Source organism: Ranitomeya variabilis, chromosome 1 (genome assembly GCF_051348905.1).
Source record: "Ranitomeya variabilis isolate aRanVar5 chromosome 1, aRanVar5.hap1, whole genome shotgun sequence".
In the NCBI taxonomy this organism is placed as follows: domain Eukaryota; kingdom Metazoa; phylum Chordata; class Amphibia; order Anura; family Dendrobatidae; genus Ranitomeya; species Ranitomeya variabilis.
The window spans coordinates 268,651,580-268,676,123 of record NC_135232.1 but is presented as its reverse complement, the minus strand read 5'-3'; the positions used below and the strand labels follow the sequence as shown (position 1 = coordinate 268,676,123).

Sequence of the window (24,544 nt, the reverse complement as noted above, 5' to 3'; positions counted from 1 at the left end):
TGTATGGAGCACTATGAGGAATGTATTATACTATATGGTTATACTATATGGAGGACTGTGGTAGTACATTATACTATATGGAGGCCTGAGGAGTGTATTATACTATATGGAGGAATTGCAGTGTATTTTAATATATGGAGGAGTGTATTATACTATATGGAGGACTATGGGGAGTGTATTATACTATATGGAGGACTATGGGGAGTGTATTATACTATATGGAGGACTGAGGAGTGTATTATACTATATGGAGGACTGAGGAGTGTATTAAGCTATATGGAGGACTGAGGAGTGTATTATACTATATGGAGGAATGAGGTGCACATTATAATATATGGAGGTCTATGCAGTGTATTATACTAAACAAGCAAAATGCTGCCTATTCATCGAGTGATTGGATTGTTTATGTGGGAATATAAATCTTTGTTCTCAGCAGCACATCGCCGGTGTAAACTGTAGTTGTGCTGCTGATAACATGATACTGTATGGGGACAGATTGATCTAATTGTGATTGTTCTGTCCCCATCATTCTTTCTCAGTTGGTATAAAGAGGCGGGAAACAAGCGAACGACTTCAGTATTGTCGATCACATTCATTTAGTGGCCTGAGATCAGCGCATGTAAATACAGCAGAAATGCTTCGCAGGGAGACTAAGCAAGGATGATGACAGTTGTAGTTAGCACCTGGTGCCTGGGAATAGCGCTAACTCTACTGCTTTTCTCAGACGCCAGAGCATTTAATTCTGGTATGTGTAATGATTTTTAGGGTTGATGTCAGCTGCTATCAATCCCTGGTGTAAGTAATGGAGAGGTGTCTATCACAGTCCCACTACTAGCCCAGACCTGGCGAGACCCAGCGACTCTGAAGAGCGGTGACGGTAGTAACAATACCGCTTTTCACAGTCGCCGAGCTTAGCGCAAGAACCAGAATATCTGAAGAGCAGTGACGTTACTGATGTCACCGCTCTTCAGAGTCACCGGAACTCGTGCTGCGCAGCGGAACCAAAAATGGCTGTAGGCAAAGTTTATAGAGTATCAGAATGAGGTTCCATAGCCTTTGGTCGTCTCAATCCCTTCATTATCTACGAGATCCAGTTATGTAGGTAAAGTAGCGGCTTTTCTTGGTACTGCAACTAAAAGCAATAAATAGGACTGAGCTGTAATGCTGGATACAGCTGTGATTATATGTTATATAGTCGTGTTACACTCCCCTCACTTCTTGTAACCTACAAATGTACAAATATATTATACAGTCACCATGTGACAAGTGGTGGGCCTGTGTAACTTCAAATGCCAGGGCTGAATTTTAGTCCCAGTCCAGCCCTGACTGACACTAAGCTAAACTGATTATCCTAGTGCCGTTCGATGGGGTGTACACTGTGGAGGAGGAGCTAACTTTTTTTGTCCATAGTGTCAGCCTCTTAGTGGCAGCAGCATACACCCATGGTTTCCTGTGTCCCCCAATGAAGCGACTGAAAAACATTGGGCAACCTGTGCAGTCCGCGTAGGAATCCAAGAGGTATGGGGTCCCATTTCCATCTCCAAATCAAATGGAATTATGCATTGCAATGAGTTGTTGGACTGGAAAAGGACAATATACTTTATTTTTCTGAAACAGGAGCCATCTTCTGTGTCAGCTCCTGCACACACAGCTCTGCTATGTGCACACTGAGTATACATTACTACATTTTGATGGTCCCTTCCAGGCACCTGACTGATCACATTACCTGAAATGTGCAGTATCCATCCAGGCCTTGGCAGCATTCTCTGCTGCCCTGCATCAATCAGTTTAGGGTAGGATAAGAGGGCAGATCTCAGGGATCGAGGAGAATGCTAGTACAGCATCCTTCTCAATCAGAAAAAGCTGTCACTGGACTATAAGGCTACGTTCCCACGATGAGCTTTTGGTGAGTTTTGATGTTGCCGGTTTTCTGCAGCATTTCTGCACACATTAAGTAAAATAGGTTACTAGCATTTATTCTAAAATATGCAATGTAAAAAACTCATGTACAGCTCATTGTGGGAACGTAGCCTAAAACTAAGTTCACAAGATGAGTACAGTATGTAGTATGTTTTTTTCAATTGCATTTTGAGTCTTAGGCCGGCGTCACACACAACGTATAAAAATACGGTCCATTTTTTACAGTCGTAATTCGCAGAAATATTCCCTGAACAGTGATCCGTATGTCATCCGTTGGCAAGGTGTGGCTGCGTATTTTGCACATGTAAACCTCCGTATTTAACGGTTTTGAGGCCTGAAATTAATTTAAATCATCATCAGCAACCCTATTTATTGCCTCTACAACAGGTGTCAGCCTCCAATCTGGCAATTTTGTTGCTGTGCTTGTGTTGGTGTATTGGTGGTTTGTTGGCAATATGTCAGACATACTTGTAGGTTCACCCCAACTGAGCGTGTTCTCTACAACTGGGTGTTGTCACGCCACTTTGGGCAGCCATACCCAGTGATAGTGGATCCAAGGAGGAGGAGGCGTATGTGGGTCCATCCGCTTTTGAGGCAACGCCTCAATAAAGGCCATTTCCACCGTCTATGTGCATCTCTGCGGACACATACCGACAAGTTTTATCAATATTGTCGCATGAGCCTTGCCACCTTTGATCTTTTGCTGGAGACAGTGTGCCCTGGAATCACCTTTCAGGACACCAGGATGCGCAAATGTATATCTGCTGAGGAGCGTCTTCTCCTTACGTTACGGTATGTATTCTTCATCCTCATACTCTATGTTGATGATGTGTCTCTAAATGTCTTATCTAGTTCTGCTTACCAGTTTAGGTTCTTTTATTATTAATATATCTCAAATATCTACTCTTAGTAATAAGAATATGTTATTTATGTTAAATTCACATAGCCAGTGTTAATTTTTTAAGGTTGTGGTAGCCTGGCTTGTTAGTTACACACAGTACTTGTGCTCTATACGAATTGTTTAAAAACTTGAACCATTTTACTGATTTTTTTTTTTTCCACATTTGTTTTCTTTTAGCTTCCTTACAACTGGTTTAACATATGCAGCACTCCATCATGAATCTCAGGCATAGTCCGGTCTACCTGATCAGTAATCTGGTCACGACTTCATCAAGTGGTCATGCCTGAGCCCAAGATGGAAGACTGGTTGCGGATTGCCTGGGGATTTGAGGAGCACTGCCAATTTTCCAATTGTTTTGGAGCCCGTGATGGGAAGCACATCTGTGTGCGTAAGCCGCCGAACTCAGGGTCCCAATTCTATAAGTATAAACAATATTTTTCTGTAGTGTTGTTGGCTCTGGTTGACAGTCACTACAGGTTTATAATTGTAGACGCTGGGGCCTATGGAAGAACTGGAGACTCTAGAGTCTTCAACTCTTCCATTATGGGTCGGCGGCTGTGCAATAACCAATTGGACCTACCATCACCACGTCAGCTTCCAGGCTCCAATCAAGATTCTGTGCCTTATGTCCTTGTTGCAGATGAGGCCTTTCAATTAACCAGGCATGTAATGAGGCCATATCCCCGTCGAAACCTGGACCGCCGGCATAGGATCTTCAACTTGTGCCTATCACGAAAAAACGGCGACTGGTGGAGTGCGCCTTTGGCATTCTTTGTGCCAAATGGCGGGTCCTCTAGTCAGCTATTCAGCTGAGTGAAGCCAACGTTAATGAGGTCATCAAAGCATGTGTGGTCCTACATAACTTCACTCGACTTCATGATTGCTCCTCATCTGATGGTGCTGAACGTGTGTTGGGCAATGTGGGTAGCCCTAGACCACATGTGATCCACTCTCCGGACTGAAAGTACGTGATATTTTCACTAATTATTTTGTGACACCTCAGGGTGTATGGCAAGAGCATGCTGTATCTATGTTGTAAGTTTAATATGTTTGTGTATATAAATATCATTTTTTCATTTTTGTTGTTGTGTGTGTTCAGTTTCTTTATCTTATAGATGTTTAGTTTTTTTATATTGTAGTAATTAATTCAATAAGAGACAAAACTTTGCTTTTTTTTTAAATTTCTTTAACCCCTTCATGACTGTGGGATTTTTTGTTTTTACGTGTTCGTTTTTCACTTCCCTCCTTCCCAGAGCCATAACTTTTTTATTTTACCGTCAATTTGGCCATGTGAGGGCTTATTTTTTGCGGGACGAGTTGTACTTTTGAACGACATCATTGGTTTTACCATGTCGTGTACTAGAAAACGGGAAAAAAATTCCAAGTGTTGTGAAATTGCAAAAAAAGTGCAATCCCACACTTGTTTTTTGCTTGGCTTTTTTGCTAGGTTCACTAAATGCTAAAACTGACCTGCCATTATGATTCTCCAGGTCATTACGAGTTCATAGACACCTAACATGACTAGGTTATTTTTTACCTAAGTTGTGAAAAAAAATTCCGACCTTGGCTAAAAAAAAATAAAAATTGCGCCATTTTCCGATACTCGTAGGGTCTCCATTTTTCATGATCTGGGGTCGGTTGAGGGCTTATTTTTTGTGTGCCAACCTGGTGTTTTTAATGATTCCAATTCGGTGCAGATACGTTCTTTTGATCGCCCGTTATTGCATTTTAATGCCATGTTGCGGCGACCAAAAAAACGTAATTCTGGCGTTTCGATTCTTTTTCTCATTACGCCGTTTAGCGATCAGGTTAATGATTTTTTTTTATTGATAGATCGGGCGATTCTGAACGTGGCGATACCAAATATGTGTAGATTTGATTTTTTTTTATTGATTTATTTTGATTGGGGCGAAAGGGGGGTGATTTAAACTTTTATATTTTTTTTATTTTTTTCACATTTTTTTAAACTTTTTTTTTAACTTTTGCCATGCTTCAATAGCCTCCATAGGAGGCTAGAAGCAGGCACAGCACGATCACCTCTGCTACATAGCAGCGATCTGCTGTTCGCTGTTATGTAGTAGAAAATCAGGTGTGCTGAGAGCGCCGACCACAGGGTGGCGCTCACAGCTACCGGCGATCAGTAACCATAGAGGTCTCAAGGACCTCTATGGTTACAATGGAGAAGCATCGCCGACCTCCGATCATGTGACGGGGGTCGGCGATGCCGTCATTTCCGGCCGCCCACCCGGATGCGGTAGTTAAATGCCGCTGTCTGCGTTTGACAGCGGCATTTAACTAGTTAATAGCGGCGGGTGAATCGCGATTTCACCCACCGCTATTGCGGGCACATGTCAGCTGTTCAAAACAGCTGACATGTCCCGGCTTTGATGCGGGCTCACCGCGGAGCCCTGCATCAAAGCAGGGGAGCTGACATCGGACGTACTATCCCGTCCGATGTCAGTAAGGGGTTAAAAAAATATATATATATTTTTTTTTTTTTAACAAAACCATATTTCCTTCATATGGCTTTTGTTCCCAGAGAAATTTGAGCATACCTTTTTTTAACAATTTGTTAAACAGACTAATAAAACATCAACATAAATTTGCTAAAGCAAAATCATATACCAAAAATAAATTACAAATCTTGGTATGTTGGTGGAGATGATAGCGGGAGAACAGCCTCTCTTTGTTGCTGCCTTCGTTGTCCAACTTGGCCTTCACCCTGTGGGGGTGCAGAATCTGGGCCATGATGAATGATGTGACCATGATCATATTGCTGAGCGGTGAAGTGTCCACAGTGATAATTAACATTATACTCCTGGGGATTCTGGAATCATGTGCCTCATACCCCCAATATGGACATGTCATCCAAAGCCAGGTTGGGACCAGCCTTCAACACTGGGCCTGTACAAGTGGCCATATTTGGCAGGTGAGTTATAGGCTGCCATTTGGGCCTGTTGTGGCCAAGGTTGGTTTGTGGGGGGAATGGATTGAGGTGTAGGCACCCGTGGAGGAGGTGCCTCAGATCCATATTGACCATGCACTTCTGGGTTGGGGTTAACTCAGAGGAGGTTACGGGGTGACAGCTGCCACCTCTCCAAGAACTCAAATACCTCATATGGGGTATTGGGGGGTGTGTATGCATCAATGAGGATATGAATTGATCCTCGCACAAGTAGCCTCACCTCACGAGGTAGGGGATGGAGGTACTGTGCCAGACTGCAAGAATATGCCTCCTCAACCTCATCCTGGGCAGCCCAGGACAGGTAATTGAGCACCCTGGTGTCAACATGCCTCCTGGTATCTGAGGCAGGGATCTCTCGCCTTCGTCGCCTACGGTGGGATATGACAGCAGGCTGGGGGGGAGCCCTCAAGATGAACAGTAGGGCTGCTGCTGTTGCCTGGTTCCTCAAGGCTTCCGGGTGCTGGTGCAGCTGCTGGGACAGGTCTTGGTTCAGGTGCTGGTGCTGGTGCAGGTGGAGCTTGGGGGGATGCAGCTGGAAGGCTCAGAAGATGGTCCGGCCATCTCTTCACCTCCCCGACTGGATCAATAATGACAATAATAATAATTTTTATTTATATAGCACCAACATATTCTGTAGCACTTTACAATTAAGCGGGGACATGTACAAACAATAAATTCAATACAAGTTAAGACAATTTAACAGTGATATTAGGGGTGAGGTCCCTACTCGCAAGCTTACAATCTACAGTACAAGGAAATGGGGGGACACAATAGGTAAAAAGTGCTTGTTATTTCAGGTCTGCCAATTATAATAAATAGGGATTTTCATATAAAGCTGAATGATCCGGTCATCAGCCCGTGTGTTTAAGTACAATAGTCAAGTATCAAGTGCAGTTATGTGCATGAAGGGTGTGGAGACAGATGAATAGTAGGGTGCAGATTCAGAATAATATTTGGAAGGAGGGAACAGGGCAAACTTAGTTCACTGAGTAGTTGATGTGGTAGGCTTGTTTGAAGAGATGGGTTTTTAAAGCGGCTTGAGTAGGTCGGAGCTAGGTATCAGTCTGATGGTCTGGGGAAGTGCATTCCGGAGAGCTGGTGCAGCACGAGAGAAGTCTTGGAGACAGAGGTGCGAGGTTCGGATTATGGGGGATGTTAGTCTTCGGTCATTTGTAGAACGGAAGGCACGTGTAGGGCGATAGACAGAGATGAGAGAGGAGATATAAGGCGGTGCAGAACTGTGGAGAGCTTTGTGGGTGAGAGAGATGAGTTTATACTGGACCCTGTAGCGAATGGGTAGCCAGTGTAATGACTGGCACAAGATGGAGGCATCGGTGAAGCGGGTAGACAGAAATATGACCCTGGCTGCCGCATTCAAGATGGATTGGAGAGGAGAAAGTTTGGTAGAGGGAGACCGATCAGAAGAGAGTTGCAGTAGTCCAGACGAGAATCAATAAGAGCGACAGTAAGAGTCTTAGCAGTTTCAAAGGTGAGAAAAGGTCGGATTCTGGAGATGTTTTTAAGATGCAGGTGACAAGAGCGAGAGAGTGATCGGATATAGGGAGTAAAGGAAAGTTCAGTGTCGAATATGGCCCCAAGACAGCGGGCATGCTGCTTGAGAGTTATGGTTGAACCCTCCAGGGTAATTTCGATGTTGGGTAGAGTGAGGTTAGTAGAAGGGAGAAACACAAGAAGTTCCTTTTTTGAGAGATTTAGTTTCAGATAGAGGGAGGACATGATGTTAGAGACAGCAGACAGACAATCCTTGGTATTTTGAATTAGGGTAGGGGTCATGTCAGGGGAAGAAGTGTATAATTGGGCCTCAATTATAATAATGGCCTCAGAATCCGACCCTGCCTCCCTCTCAGTGAGGTTGGACTGAGTTCTGTTATGAAATTTAATTTGAAAAAAAAAAAGGTTGGAGATATGACCCTAAATAGCATATGTGTAATGTGGTGTGATGTATGTACTTACGGTCTGAGATCCATAATGGGAGCCAGAAATTCCAGGCGGTCGAAATAAATATACTTCCACTTTGTCGATGCTGCATCCCCACTCCTGGCCCGCTGCTGACGTTCCCGCCTGTACTGGTCGCGGATGCTGCGCCAGCGTCTCATAACATCTTCCACTGCAATAACAGACAATAAAAATGTATTAGGACATTGCGCACATTGGATCAACAAGTTTAGAGACATTTTATATAGTAATGTGGCCTAGTAAGGTGTCATTTATAAACATAATCTAAATTACACTTATTGATCCAAAAATACACATAATAACATTTAAGGGGATAGTGTGAAAACGTGTTATTTAGTTCGTGCAGTTAATATGATTTATAAAACATAAGATAACTTACCAATTTGTTGTTGTCCCTCACGTGGACGGTCCCCAAAATCTCCAGACAGTAGCCCACAGATCCTACTCCATGCCGCCTCTTTTCTGGACCGGTCGGAATAATCCATATCCCTCTGGTCCAAAATTTCTGGCCTTTCTTGGACCAGAACGATCAAAATCTCTACATTTATGTAGTTAGACATGCTGCAGGACTCCGTGGAGGCGTTCTTCTGGGATGTCTGGAGCGCTTTTTTAGCTAATTACCAAGTCTAAGCTTCCTGACAATGGCTTGGCCCATTTCCTGTCACCTCGAAAAGTCTTGCGTATTTCTCGCAAGTCACATGCGTGGTCCATGTGTAATCCGTATTTTTCTTGCCCCCATAGATTTGCATTGGCGTATTTTTGGAGGAATACGCTGACAATCGCAGCATGCTGCGATTTTCTCTGCCCGTAAAATACGGCCAAGAAATATACGGCTCATGGAAGCTGCCCCATAGAGAAACATTGGTCCGAGTGCAATGCGTTGTTTTTGCGCCTCTCAGTCGTCCGTATTTCTCTCTAGTGTGACCCCGGCCTAACAGTTCAAGTACAGTCAATGTCATTTATATAAATCAGATGACCACCTTTGTTTTTGAATTATTTACGCTGTAGAAACTGATCTGCGGAACGATTTTGAAATCTGCAACAAGTCAAAATGCATATTTAGCATAAGAGGGATTATCTGTGTACTTTCCCCATAGACCCAAAATGAGGAAAATCCACAATTAAAAAAAAGTGCATCTTAATTTTTCAGTGCATCTCAGCAGCAGAAACAGAATAAAACCGCATGTAATTCACACTAAGTGTCAGAAGAGGAGAAGAGCAAAAGTACATTTTCATAAAAGACCCAATTTTCATAAGATCTATATGTAAAAGTTGAGTAGTCCGTTAGCCCCTTTTCCTGTGGAATTAGGTCAGCAGCTGGGATAACGCCCCAGTATGTAGCACTTGGGGAAAACTAAGATGGATATACAAGGATGATGAAATACGAAAAATGCAACAAAATAATCTAGTGTAGCAGAAAATGACTGAATCTCAACTGTACATGTAGCTGGAATCATAGCACTTAAAAGGACTTTTTTTATTGCATTTAAACATACTTTTTTTAAACTTAATAATTCTGCTCACTTATGAAATATATCAGCATGTAGTCAGATCACTTCCCTGCTCATTTATTAGACGAGTCGTACAGGAGCTTGGAACCTTTGGAATGGCTATTTGCGATTGAAATAATCTAATCTGGCTTTAAGTCGCTCTCTGAGTTCAGGAGGGAGTGACTGATGCTCCTTGAAACGCGTTATTAGCTCAGATCTCAGATATTTGAACAGATCTGCTCCCATTGCTTCCTCCACTCTTTGTTTCCAGGCTGACAACTTGGCCTTGTCTTCAAAAACATCAATACCAGCTGAAATTGGCTGTAAGTAAAAGAGTTGTAATAATATACTAGATATTAAAGGGAACATCCAATTCATGCTGCAGAAACCAAGCTAATCTAATACTTTCAATCTGAGAAAGGGGCCATGGGACCCACTCCGCATGCCGGGGTCACACAACCTGGATGTTCAAGCCCAACTTTTGCTAGAAAGTTGAGCCCTGGGGCATTGGGGTCTGTTCTGCAGACTTCTAACAATTCATAGTTAGAAAAATCACCAGTCTAGGGCTGCCCTTTCTTTTATTAATTAAAAAGGGCAGCCCGCCCTTACTAAAAAATAGAATAAAATAAGGTAGCCCTAGATTGGCGATTGGATCCCTTAAAGCCATTCTGTAAACTAACAATTGATCAAGTTGCAGACCAGATAGGCATTAAAAGGAATATGTCGGTTGATTCATATATGCATAATTTTCTCTGAAATGCTCTGGTATTTGATAAAATAGTTTGAAGAACTGGCAGAGGAGCTTAGGCAGAGATAAGACCAGTCCTGTGCCGTACCAGGCTGTCTTTTCCCAGGACCACGCCAGCCAATTGACAAGTCTTTCAACTTTAAAGAGACCTTTCAATCACTTGGAGCGGGGCTGGGAAAAGACAGCCAGGGGCAGCCCAGGCCTAGTCTCGTATCTGCCTATTGTTCTAGGTCAGCTCTTCAAACTATACCTTCTAGAAACACCCGAGTGTTGCATATAATTTTCTCCCTGGCTGCAATCGTTCGTTCTGCTGGTGTTTGGGCAGCAGGAATTACTCACACGTTCCTTTTAAAAAAGTGGTTATCTACTACTGGACAACTTATACTAATATCACTTCAGGGCCCCATAAGAAAAAAAGGATGAAAACTACACTCCTACCACAGCTGCATTCTTCCAGGGATGATGGCGATTGTTGTATCACGGGACTGACATTCACATGACCCATTGGCAATAGGAATGCCAACATGAATGGAAGGGCACCACTTCAGGTGGCGATTATCCACTGTTTTATTTTAAATAGGGCCCGAAATGATTGAGCAGTGGTTGTCCATTAGAGATAATAGGGGAAAAAATAAAGCAAATAGGATTTACTCACCTGCATAATCTCTACAATAGCAACCAAATCCGCAATGGAGATCTCATCCCCTGCAAAGAATTGTTTGTCCTGCAGGAATTTAGTTTCTATGGCTGTCAACGTCCCATTAAGCTCGGATAGAGCAGGATTTACATTTTCAGGTGCGGCTTCATGACCAAGGATATATGGAGTCATGCCCTGGCACAAAAAGAAAGGAGTACTTGGAATTTATTACAACTACATCCTTCTGTAGCAAATATTAATTTACAATCACAAATTGACAGTATGCATTTCAGATATAAAAGGCAGGATGCCCATAGAATTACTGAAAGAACCTTGCACCACCATAACTTGCTGATTGCTTAGGGGGGCCCTCCACTGGGAGTCCCGTTATCCTGATACTGGGGCTTTCAAGTGCTCTTCTTAAAGGCATTTTCCCCGCAAAGTTAATTTTATTGATTTTAATCAATAGATCTTGGAATAATAATAAATTCTATGACTGAATGTTTAAAAAACAAAACAAAAATGTTCCTGTGCTGAGATAATCTTATAAATGAGCCCCTGCTGTGTACTGTATAATGGCCATGTCTGACCATACAGGAACATGGCCTGATCATACCGCATTTCCTGGGCAGGGGAGGAAGCAATAGAATATACTGAAAGGACAGCACAAGATTGCAGCTGATTCTTTCTTTGAGGTAAAACATTACTTAAAAACAGGCAGTGAAATGTATTACCCCACAGAAAGAGTCAGCTGAAAAGTTTCCTTCTGGTTCATTTTGATCAATGTGATAGACCCTATCACAGTGATCAAAATTAAAAAAAAATAGTAAATCCAACCCCACTTTACCACCCCCTTAGTTAGGTAAAAATAATAAAGTAAAAAAAAGTATCTATTTCCATTTTTACATTAGGATTAGAGTTGGGCAAACATTAGGGTTGGGGCTAAAGTTAGGGTTGGGCCTAAAGTTATGGTTGTGGTTATGGTTGGGATTACCATTAGGGTTGGGATTAGGGTTAGGCTTGTGGTTAGAGTTATGGTTAAAGGTGTGCTGGGGTTATGGTTGTGGTTAAGGTTATGGTTGGGATTAGGGTTAAGGGTGTGTTGGGGTTAGGGCTAAAGTTAGAATTGGGGGTTCCATTGTTTAGGTACATCAGGAGCTCTCCAAACGCGACATGGCACCACCATTAATTCCAGCCAATTTTGCGCTGAAAAAGTCAAACGGTGCTCCCTCCCTTCTGAGCCCAGCCATGTGCCCAAACAGTGGCTTTCCCCCACATACCTGGTATTGGCGTACTCAGGAGAAATTGCAGAACAAATTTTGTGGTCCACTTTCTCCTGATACCCTTGTGAAAATAAAGTTTGGTTCCAAAGTAAAATGTTTGTGAAAAAAGTAAAATGTCCATTTTTTCCTTTCACATTGCTTTAGTTCTCATGAAGCGCCTGAAGGGTTAATAAACTTCTTGAATGTGGTTTTGTGCACCTTGAGGGGTGCAGTTTTTAGTTGATATATTGACCCCCCAAACATACTTCAAATGTGAGGTGGTCCCTAATAAGAAATCGCTGGACAGCTTTTAACCCTTATAACGTCCTAGCAAAAAAAAAATAATGTTTCCAAAACTGTACTGATGTAAAGATGACATGTGGGAATTGTTATTTATTAACTATTTTGTGTGACACCACTCTCTAATTTAAGTGTACAAAAATTAAGTTTGAAAATTACAAAATTTTCAAAATTTTTCAAATTTCCGTTTTTTTCATAAACACGAGTCATATCGAAGAAATTTTACAACTAACATGAAGTACAATATGTCACTAAAAAACAATCTGAGAATCAGTGGGATAAGTTGAACCATTCCAAAATTATAACCTCATAAATTGACAGTGGTCAGAATTGTAAAAATTGGCCTGGTCATTAGGTACCAAATTGGCTGTCACTAAGGGGTTAAACACATCCAATTTTAGAACTTATTATTCCAAGATCTATTGATTAAAATGTACTTTGTGGGAAAATCTCTTTAACCCCCTTTACCCCGAAGCCTGTTTTCACCTTCCTGACAAGGCCAATTTTTACAATTCTGACCATTGTCACTTTATGAGGTCATAACTCTAGAACGCTTCAATGGATCCTGGTGATTTTGAGAATGTTTTCTCAAGACATATTGTAGTTCATGGCAGTGGTAAAATTTCTTTGATATGACTTGCGATTATTTGTTAAAAAATGGAAATTTGGCGAAAATTTCGCAATTTTCAAACTTATAATTTTTCTGCACTTACCGGTAAATCAGAGAGTCATATCACACAAAATAGTTAATAAATAACATTTCCACTTATATGGGTTAAAAGTTGACCAGCGATTTCTAATTTTTACAACAAAATCAAACCATTTTTTTAGGGACCACCTCACATTTGAAGTGACTTTAAGGCTGCCGTCACGCTAGCAGTATTTGGTCAGTATTTTACATCAGTATTTGTAAGCCAAAACCAGGAATGGAACAATCAGAGGAAAAGTATAATAGAAACATATGCACCACTTCTGCATTTATCACCCACTCCTGGTTTTGGCTTACAAATACTGATGTAAAATACTGACCAAATACTGATCGTGTGACGGCAGCCTAAGGGGTCTATACAGAAAATACCCCAAAATTACACCATTCTAAAAACTTCGCCCCTCAAGGTACTCAAAACCACATTCAAGAAGTTTATTAACCCTTCGGGTGCTTCACAGAAATGTTTGGAATGTGGAAGGTAAAAATAAACATTTACTTTTCTTTCACAAAAAATGTCCTTTAGACCTAATTTTTTTTTACTTTCGCAAGGGTAACAGGAGAAAATGGACCATACATTTGTTGTGCAATTTCTCCTGAGTACGCAGATGCCCCATATGTGGGGAAATCTACTGTTTGTGCACATGGCAGGGCTCAGAAGGAAATGAGCACTATTTGACTTATTGAATGTAAAATATGCAGGAATAATTAGCAGATGCCATGTCTCCGTTGGAGAGCCCCTGATGTGCCTAAAACAGTGGAAACCCCCCCGCAAGTGACACCATTTTGAAAACTAGACCCCTTAGGGAACTTATCTAGATGTATATTGAGCACCTTGAACCCCCAGGTGCTTCACAGAAATTTATAACATATAGCCGTGGAAATAAAAAAAAAATCACATTTTTCCAAAATAAATATTTTTTTTAGCTCCATATTTTGCATTTTCATAAGGGTAACAGGAGAAATTGCTCCGTGCAATTTCTCCTGAGTGCGCCAATACACCATATGTGGGGGAATATTACTGTTTGGGCACACGGCAGAGCTTGGAAGGGAAGGAGCGCCATTTGACTTTTTGAATGCAAAATTTACTGGAATAATTACAGATGCCATGTCGTGTTTGGAGAGCCCCTGATGTGCCTAAACAGTGAACCCCCCCTCAAGTGATCTCATTTTGGAAATTATAACCTTTTCAGAATTTATCTACAGATGTAGCGACGATTTTGAATGCATGAGTGTTTTTCAGAAACAGGCAGCAGTGGATGTTGCTGAGTGAAAATTGTAAACTGCCGTGCTACTGGAGACATGCACCCGTAAATTAGGAAGGCTTTTATCACTACAGAAATGCCAAACATGTGGGCGCTAAATGTTGTTTAGGCACTCTGGTGCTCAGAAGGGAGACGGAATTTGGATTTGGAAGCGTAGAATTTGCTGAATTTCTTTTGGGGAGCGAGGAGCCATTTAGCTTTTTCAGAGCCTTTTTGCTACCAGTAATGCAGAAGCCCCCTATATTTCCATTAACAGATGATGGACCTAAGTGTGGACTTTTTTTGTGGATTTAGTTGAAGCTTTTATTGGGAACATTTTACATAACGTTAAGGATCACATTTATCCTGCGCTCTACGCTGGCCACTTACTTTGGGGTTGCCATCTAAATCTCTGAGTGACGTGACAGTTGAAACCCCCAAGGGATCCATTCATTATAATGAGGCAGCAGATTTACTCTGGACTCTGTCTAGCCTCTGTTCAGCTGTGTCTTTCTTTTCAGAAGTGCACAAAACTGTGGATGACAGCACATCTATACAATCCTAAAAAGACTGACACCGTCGGATCACAGGTTAGATGGCGTCCACAGTGCCTCCATCTGCCTCATTATAGGGAATCTTCCGCCAGGGTTCTGTCTGAATCACGTATTTCAGGGATTTACACAGAAACCCCGGCGTAAGCGCTCAGCGCAGAGCACAGGATAAATGTGCGCCCAGCCTTACTGCGATCTTTGGGAGGCAGAATGAAAAAATCAACAGCAGGTGAAGAATTGGTTTTATTCATCTTTTACGCCGTTCCTCGTGCTGTATAAATGATTAGGCGACTTTATTCTTTGGGTTGGTGCGATTACAGCGATAGCAGATTTATATCGGGATTTTATGTTTGACAGCTGTCACACACTAACATATGCTTTTTATTGCGAAAACTAGTTTTCGCATCACCATATTTTGAGAGCTATAATTTTTTCATATTTCGGCCGACAGTGTCATGTGAGGGCTTGTGTTTTGCGAGACGAGCTGATGTTTGTATTGGTACCATTTTCGGGCATATGACATTTTTTGATCGCTTTCTATTCCCATTTTTCAGAGACAGAATGAACAAAGACCAGCAATTCAGGAATTGCTTTTTGTTTCTTTTTAATATTGTTCCACGTGTGGTAAAATTGATGAGACAGCTTTATTCTTCGGGTCAGTACAATTACAGCGATACCACAGTTACCGTATATTTTTTTGTCATGTTTTGCCACTTTTACACAATAAAAACTATTTTATAGAAAAAATAATTATTTTTGCATCACTTTATTCTAAGAGCTATAACTTTTTTTTATTTTTCTGCTGATGGTGCTGTATGGTGGCTTGTTGTTTTGCGAGACAAGATGTTATTTCGGCGTTACCATATTTATTTACATCCGTCTTTTTGATCGTGTTTTATTGCCCTTTTTGTTCAGCGGTAGGATGATAAAGCATTGTTTTTTGCCTCATTTTTTTTTACGGTGTTCACTGAAGGGATTAACTAGTGGGATAGTTTTATAGAGCAGGTCGTTATGGCCGAGGCGATACCAAATATGTGTACTTTTTTTTATTTACATAAATATTTTTCCAATAAAAACATTTACTTTTTTTTTTCTTTATTTAGTAATTTAAAAAAAAATATTTTTACACATTCTCATTTTTTTTTTTTTTTTTAACTTTTTTTACATTGTTCCAGGATGGGACATCACTATATAATGTCAGATCGCTGATCTGACACTCTGCACTGCGATCTGACAGGCAGGGAAGGAGGCATGCCAGGGCCTGATCTCAGCAGGCATTCACAAGCCACCTCCCTGCTGGACCCCGCTGCCATCTTGGTGCCGGGGTCTCCATGGACACCATGAAACCAACATGATCGCATTGCGATGTCCTGATGGAAGCAAGCAGGGAGCCCCCTCCCTGTGCAATGCTTCTCTATACCGCTGTCACTACTGACAGTGAAATCAGAGGGGTTAAATGCCCACGATTGGTGCTAGCACCGATCGTGGACATTGCTACGGGGTGTTATCTGCCACATATAGCTGACACCCTTACCCGAACACCATGGCACTTATTGTGAGGCCGCGCAATTGGTGCGCCGTACTAGTACTGCTGTTTGCAATTCTTGCAGAGCAGTACTAGTACAGCGCATGTCGGGAAGGGGTTAAATGGAACGATGGCTGTGCATATGCCCAACAGCTCCAGTCTCACTCTTGTACTGCCAAGCAGAGTACAGCATTTGGCCAACTCTGGCAGTTCTAAAGAAAAGAAAAGAAGCCGTGGCAGCCGTCACTCCAAATAGTGCACTTGAGAGCAAGTGTGGCCTCCATTTCTTCATATGCCACACAATGCAAACAATCCACCAGAAGGAACTGAACACCACACAAAACCCTATCTATATTCCAAAAACCGTGCTATCTAAATGGGACTCTGTATTTTAAAGACACATTTACCTTGACCCAAAACACTCTGGAACAGTGTGGACGTGTATTTGCATGATGCCAAGACAGGTACTCATCTACACGAGCACGTTTCTGGAGGTCTGATGGGTACCAGTGATCTGGGGTCTTATACTTGTTAGCTAGATACTGTAGGATTGCAGTGCTGGAAAGAGAATGAAAGCCGAGTAAGCACAAACTATTAGGTAGACATATAATTATGTACAAAACATTGACAAGGCCTGATAGTTGCTGGATTATCACATGTTCTGGATTACTAGGCAGTCGTTAAAAGAAAAAAGTACCAAGGGCACGAAGAATAAAAACCCAATATTAAACTTTGCTCACACACTATTAGGGTAAAGCTCACACAGGGCGTTTTCGTTGCTTTTTTTTCTGCAGCAAAACCGGATCATCTTGGCAGGAAAGAAACTGCGCCAAAAACATAGGGTTAAGTGTTTTTTTGGTGCATGTTTTGGTGCGTTTTTGCTGCGTTTTTGGTGCGGTTTTTTTCTCTTTGTGCATGCCAATAGAGTTGAGTGCACACAGAGAAAAAAAACAACTTCCTGTGGATAGAATGAATAGATTGATTGATAGAATAGAATGAATAGAATAGAATGAACAGAATAGAATGAATAGATAGAATAGATACATTACCTGCGTTATCCTCTTCCCCAGCATTTCCCCACGGTGCAGAGTTTACCTCAGGTCAGGCTGTCAGGGAGCGCAGGCTCGGTGACGTCACCGCTAGTTACTGAGCCTGCGCCCGCTCTGTCTCATTCGTTCACCAGTCGCTTACAGCCAGGAGCGGTCGCATTAGCAGCGCTCCCGGTAGTAAGCTTTATCTCCCCCAGATTCTGCGTGGGACACTCGTTATATTGGACTAGGACGGATCAGGGAGTATACTTTTGCTTTTTTATTTCATTTTTATTATAGAAGATCGATGGCTTCGCTTTGGAATGGCAGAAAAATAAAAGGATTATCAAAACTGTGTAGTGTTTTATTTAATTAAAATACTTTTTTCTTCATGTGTGTGTGTTTATTTAACCCTTTAATTAATATAGGATTAGTAATGGATACGTGTCTTATTGACGTCTCTCCATTACTAATCCGGCTTAATGTCACCTTACAATAGCAAGGTGACATTAACCCCTTATTACCCGGCTTGCCACCGCTACAGGGCAAGTGGTAAGAGTCGGGCAAAGTGCCAGAATTGGGGCATCTAATAGATGCGCCTTTTCTGGGCAGCTGCGGGCTGCTATTTTTAGGCTGGGGGGGGGGGGGCCAATATCAATGGCCCCTTACCAGCCTGAGAATACCAGCCCCCAGCGGTGAGCTTTAGCAAGGCTGGTTGTCAAAAATGGGGGGGCCTACGCCTTTTTTTTTATATTATTTATTTAAATAATTTAAAAAAAAAACAGCCAGCGTGAGAACCCCTCTATTCTTGATAGCTAGCCTTGCTGAAGCTGACAGCTGGGGGTTGCAGCCCCCAGCTGTGAGTTTTGTGTGGCTGGTTATCAAAATTAGGGGGGAACCCACGCTTTTTTTTTAAATTTATTTATTTATAGTGCAAGAGCGTCAGATGAAAACTCCCATCCGCCGTTCCTGCTCACACTGTAATTAGCATTAGCAGGTGTCAGATGATGGGAGCAGTAGTCCCATCAGCTCACACCAGTGATCGGAGGTGAGTTTACACCTCCAATCACAGCTGATCGCTCCCGCTGTCTTCTGACAGCGGGGAGCCGCGGCTCTCTGACCGGCGGGGAGGATTTCCCCGCCGAACAGAAGCGGTGTTTGCAGAGCTGTCATGCATATGACAGCGTGTCAAACACTAAGGTCGGACTCCCCATTCAAGAGAATGGGGGGTCTGCTGCTGGATGACAGGCTGCTTGAACGCATCGTGCAGCCTGCCATCTAGATGTAGCAGAGCCGAATGTGACATCACATCCGGTTCTCCTAGACTTTTCTGCAGCAATTACGCTGCAAGAAAAGTCAACCTAGTGTATTTGCAGCGTTTTTTCACCACCCATTCAAGTCAATGGGTGAAAAACGCTGAAAGAAGTGACATGCCCTATGTCAAAAAAACACTGCAAAGCACAAAATACTGACCACACAAAAACCCAATGTGTGTACATGAGATTTCTGAACTCTCATAGGCTTTGCTGGTACTGTAAAAAGCAGCTGAAAATTAGCATAAAAAACGCAGCAAAAAAACGCCCTGTGTGAACTTACCCTTAATGTGACAACTGACAATCTATTCCATAGATGTGAATGGTGAGGTTTCTGAAACAAGAGCATGAATTTCACCTGTCACCATTCAGAAATATGAGTTCAGATATTTCTGCAACAATTCTGTTGTGAGTAAACTTTCCCTTAGAGTAAATTAAACAAAAAAAAAAGTTTTTCTGGAGCATTAGGGGTTATCTTCTGTTGTATTCCCGTTGTAAAATACACAGTAACTATAATGTGCAGTCAGTAAATCTAATTCATAAATGAAAATGTAACATCAACTTGTAACACGTCAGGTAACCGGTTGTTACAGTGATGTTGCCTTCCTTTCGGGGAGGGCGATATTATGCTTGGAGGCAAGGGGGATTCTCTTAACCAGGTAAGCACCTACATTCAACATGTTCTGAATTCAGACCAGAAGGGGGAGCTCTGAACCCGGATTCAGGGGCACTTCCCTGAGATATATGTATTCTGGTCTGGAGGAGGAGTTAGCTAGTTGGTCCAGGGAGACCGAGAGAGAAGGAAGTCTGGAGCAGACAGTGGAGTCATGCAGCCAGGACTGAGCTGCAGCTCTAGGAAAGAAAGATAACCCGAGGGGTTGAATGTTAGTGAAGCATCAGAGGAAAGGAGCACAGAAGATAGAAAGGTGCTCAGAGGGGAACTGTGACCGGGCACCCTCAGAGCTGAAGCGCAGGAACCGGGCACTGGGAGCCCGAGGTCGTGTTGTACTCCAGGTCACACGGCAGAACCGGAGGGCATAGAACTGTATGTGATTTGCCCACACCACACCTGGAGGTGAAGCAGTACTATGAGCCCGGGTCGATAGAGACCCTATAAAAAGGCTCGTACTGCACATCATACAAGTAACTGTCCCAGGACAGGAGAGAGAGGACTTTGTACAGAAGCCACAGGCAGCAAGGACCTCACATACTAGCACTAGCAGGAAGGCTTACAGACCTCACCTGGGAGAGGGATCTACCATTGCCTCCAAGCTGGCCGGACCTTATCACCACCTGTTGCTGGTACCCTGGACTGAGGCCTGCTACCATCAGTAAACCAGGTAAAGACATTACAAGACTGTGTCCTCCATTTCTTATTGGCATTCACCACCCTTGCCACACACCTTGGGAGCCCTGGGGACCCCGCTTCACCTGTGGGAAGCGTCACCATCTTGCTACAGTAACATCATCCCAGAGGACCCCTTTAAGCAGCGTCGGTCACCTCTGACTGAAAACCACAGGTGGCGTCACGAACGTATACAAACTTTATTAAACACTTTAAAGACCTTTCCCCATCAGCTTGAGCGCCCAAGGCCACGGACCGGGTCGCAGCCACCGTGACATCCCCTTTAATTGCGACCGGACCCGGTACCGAGTACCCCACTGCCCAGGCGGGCGATTCAAACTAAATCCAAGATTTTAAGGGTTAGGAAGTGATCTAAACATGGATTTATAGCATCTGCTATGCAATCCCAATGTTCTAAATGTAATAAGTAAATGTTGGGTTCTTACCGTCAAATCTCATTCTCTGAGCCTTCGTTGGGGAACACAGGAAACCATGGGGGTGTATGCTGCTGCCACTAGTAGACTGACACTATGCAAATAAAACAGCTCCTTCTCCGCAGTGTACACCCCACTGACCGAGGCCAAGCTGGTTAGTGTCAAAGCAGTAGGAGAAGCAACCTAAATGGAATCATTAAAAAAGGGTGGGTGCTGTGTTCCCCAATGAAGGCTCCGAGAAAGAGATTTTACGGTAAGAATACAAAATCTACTTTTCTCTATCGCTTCATTGGGGGACATAGGAAACCATGGGACGTCCAAAAGCAGTACCCAATGGTGGGAAGACTACAAGAACTGGCCAAAAAACACGAGCAAGGGTGAGAATCGCAGGAGGGAGGCTGGCCTCTGTAACATGGAGAAGACATTACTACCCAGGCGAAAAACTCCAGGAAGGCAGAAGGAAAGACAAAAATATAAAGGAGAACAACAGCTTAGAGAGCTGCTGTTAGGAACCTGAGAAAAGAATGTTGCAGGAGGCCATTTGTCCAGATGCCGAGAGAAGTCGGGAAGACAAAAGACTGTCCAGACGCAAACAGGGAATCTGGGCATCTGAAGAAACTGGTCTCGACAGAAGGAACGAAGAGATGCCGTTGTCCCGTTACTAAGAAATCCGGGAAAACTGCTAGAAAGACATGAAGGAACGCAGGAAATTGACCGCCACCAGAGGCGGGCTATCCCAAAGACACCCGGGAAGCCGCTAGGAATCAAGGAAGAGTGCACTCCCCACAGAAAAAAAACAACCAATGAAAAGCGAAACTGGTTTCCCTGAAAGGAAAAGCGAGAAGCAGCCCCAAGGGGGTTAAGTGACAACTAGGCTCTGGAACTGACCCTGGGAGGAGTGAAAGGGGCATATAAAAGGGGAATTCCCTGCAAAGATCGTATTTACGCCTTGACTGGAGGATCTGGAGTTTGGATGCTGCAGTTTCACTAGCAGGCCGTAAAAGGGACAGGGACAGTTACATTGAAATGACAAGATACAAACTTGAAAGCAAGCTACTGTAAACATACGGGAGAGCAAAACACTGTGTCTGTACTCAGGGAAACCTCATGAAGTACTCAGGATCTCTTCAGAGTGATGCGTGTTCTGTTTCATCAAGAAACATCTCATAAAAATAGAGAGACGTCTGAAGAGGCAACCCCTTGCCTGTCTAAGTAGGTATAACGTAGACTATCATGGACGATTTCACAGAATCGGATCAATCAGGAAGCTAAACTCAAGCGTACTGGGTGAGGATGGTCATAAGGGACTATGGAAATAGTTGTCAAGATGGCCATTGGAAGGAACAACAGTAAATGAGCAGTCGAGCCCGAACTAAAATATGGATACCGCCCTACTCCGAACAGGGAGAAATTAGGAGGAAAAGCCCCAGGAGAAACGGAAGTATGCTACGTCCATGTGGGAGGAGACCAGCCAAATCCATAGAAAGTTGGCAATGGTAAGGATCACATAGCATCCAGAAGAAAACTGGGCTGACAAAAGGAACAACCATCACTTTGACGTCCTGGGCGACCGTATCGGTCTTGGACCGCTTACCTAGGTATGAGTCACAACACAACCGCAGATAACGGTGAAAATGTAATTGGCAAAATACTGATAAGGATCGCCATGCTCCTCATAGGATCTAGGCCTGGAGCAGCCTTCGTCTACTGGTCAATGCTTGTGGAGAGTAAGATCCAATCCCTGTCAGAGGGGGGAACTTGTTCCTGCAACTTTTGGAAACCAAATCCCGGAGTTGATAGATTCTTGTGCTCAAGGCTTTATCCGGTGTCTGTAAGAAAGAAGAGGTAAGTACTGACAAACACATAGGCCTCTAGGATCGTACAGTGACCAGTTATGAGAGTCATGGTATATATAGGATCTGACTCAGAAAGAGATAGCCAGAACATATAAACTGCAATTGGTAAATCATGTATGGTAAGTGTAATGCACTGGATACTGAGGACAGCACTGTAAACTGTCCTACTGGATAGTTAGCGGTAGACCTGAGTAACCAGAAGGTGAGGAAGGGCATCTGGTAGCAAAAGCAATCAGGGCAAAGTGAATGGCTGAAAGAAGACTGCTGGTCATCCGGTACTTGACACCTGCGTATCTGACCTACCTGAAAGTGGACTGGCCACTTATGATGGCACTGTGAACAACCGTGTGGTACATGGTCGAATGTACGTATGTCTCACTGAAAAAGACCACAGATATTAATTAACATGAGACACGTAGTAGAAGGTGCACCTGACTCACTTGCACCTGCTGCAGCCAACCAGAAGTAATGAATACCAGGCACCTCTGATTCACTGAGAGGTAAATAGAAAGGAGTGTAGGCAGATGCTGCAAATGACCCCAAGGTACATGTTCATCTCACAAAATTAGAATATCATCAAAAAGTTATTTTATTTCAGCTCTTCAATATAAAAAGTGAAACTCATATATTATATAGAGTCATTACAAACAGAGTGATCTATTTCAAGTGTATATTTCTGTCAATGATTATGGCTTACAGCCAATGAAAACCAAAAAGTCATTATCTCAATAAGTTAGAATACTTTATAAGACCAGCTTAAAAAATGATTTTTACATTTGAAATGTTGGCCTACTGAAATTTATGTTCAATAAATGCACTCAATACTTGGTCGGGGCTCCTTTTACATCAATTACTGCATCAATGCGGCATGGAGGCGATCAGCCTGTGGCACTACTGAGGTGTTATGGAAGCCCAGGTTGCTTTGATAGCAGCCTTCAGCTGGTCTGCATTGTTGGGTCTGGTGTCTCTCATCTTCCTCTTGACAAATACCCCATAGATTCTCTATGGGGTTAAGGTCAGGCGAGTTTGCTGGCCAATCAAGCATAGTGATACTGTTGTTTTTAAACCAGATATTGGTGCCTTTGGCAGTGTGGACAGATGCCAAGTCCTGCTGGAGGATTAAATTTCCATTTCCAAAAAGCTTGTCGGCAGAGGGAAGCATGAAGCGCTCTAAAATTTCCTGGTGGACAGCTGACACAGTGTACCTATAACAGCAGATGACATGGCTCCCCAAACCGTCAGTGATTGTGGAAACTTCACACTAGACCTCAAGCAGCTTGGATTGTATGCCTCTCCACTCCTTCTCCAGACTCTGGGACCTTGATTTCCAAGGCATAATAGTCAGCTTGGTGTAACAACTCTGCCAGCATCACTGCATGTCCTCCCATCCCTCACACACCATCTTACTCACTGCTCCATGTCATGTTGTGTTCTGTCTGTTGCCGGCTTCATGTTCTGTGCCTCTGCTCTGTGCTTGCTTCCTGGCTGTGTGCATAGGGAGGCGGCGCCAGAACTCTGTTTTTTATGGAATCAGGGTGCACCTGTCTAAACTGTTCCTGACCAATTACCCAGAGGCCTCCAGTATTTAGGGCAGCTCCACCCTGTGGACTGATCCTGTGCAATGTGTTAACTCAGTGTTTTGCTTCTGAGCTGCCAGGCCTTGTTCTGTGTTTTGCCTTCTCTGGAGGCTTTTCTCTTTGCCTTGCCTTGATCTTGTTTGTCTACACTCCAGGAGGCTGTATATCCTGGTCTCAGTGTCTTTGTTCTAGCCTTGCTCTGTACTTGTCTATCCGCCCTCCAGGAGGCAGAATATCCTGGTCCCTGTGTCTTTGTTCTTGTACCTTGTCTCATCTGTGGCTTCTTTCCCTGCTGTGTCTTTGCTTGTGTCCTCTCTGTTTGCTTATGCTCCACACTCTTGCGGCTCTGCCTGCTCTGTACCCTTGTGACTTTGCCTGTGCTCTGCTCTCTTGCAGCTTTACCTCTGCTCCACACTCCTTCGGTTCTGCTCCGTTCTTCTCAGCTCCTGCTGCTGCAGAATACTCTCGCTGCAGCTCCTCTCTGCATTCCTTGCACTTCCGCTCTGCTTAGCTTCTGTTGCTGCACTATGTCTTGCTGCTCTACCGCTCTTATCCGCAGCCTTGCGGTTCTCTTCCTGTGTGAAAAGGTCCCAACCTGTTCCTTCATACTTCATTCCTTCCTGCTTGTATCCGTACCTGCATCTCCTGTGTGAACAGGTCCCAACCTGTTCATTCATATTTCATTCCTTCCTGCTTGTTTCCATACCTGTATCTCCTGTGTGAACAGGTCCCAACCTGTTCCTTCATACTTCATTCCTTCCTGCT

At 43.2% G+C, this 24,544-nt stretch overlaps 1 protein-coding gene across 1 annotated transcript in view; it reads right to left on the bottom strand.

The window, feature by feature from the left end:
• Positions 1 to 9,207: 9,207 nt before the first annotated feature.
• The window catches only part of LOC143814729 (glutathione S-transferase theta-1-like), a 51,164-nt gene continuing 35,827 nt past the window's right edge, over positions 9,208 to 24,544 (bottom strand). Inside the window, exons 3-5 of the mRNA XM_077293469.1 lie at positions 16,634 to 16,784; positions 10,657 to 10,833; positions 9,208 to 9,574 (exon numbers count right to left, since the gene is read on the bottom strand). Of these exons, the coding sequence (XP_077149584.1) occupies positions 9,374 to 9,574; positions 10,657 to 10,833; positions 16,634 to 16,784 (529 nt within the window). The 3' untranslated portion in view covers positions 9,208 to 9,373. The remainder of the gene's footprint in view (positions 9,575 to 10,656; positions 10,834 to 16,633; positions 16,785 to 24,544) is intronic.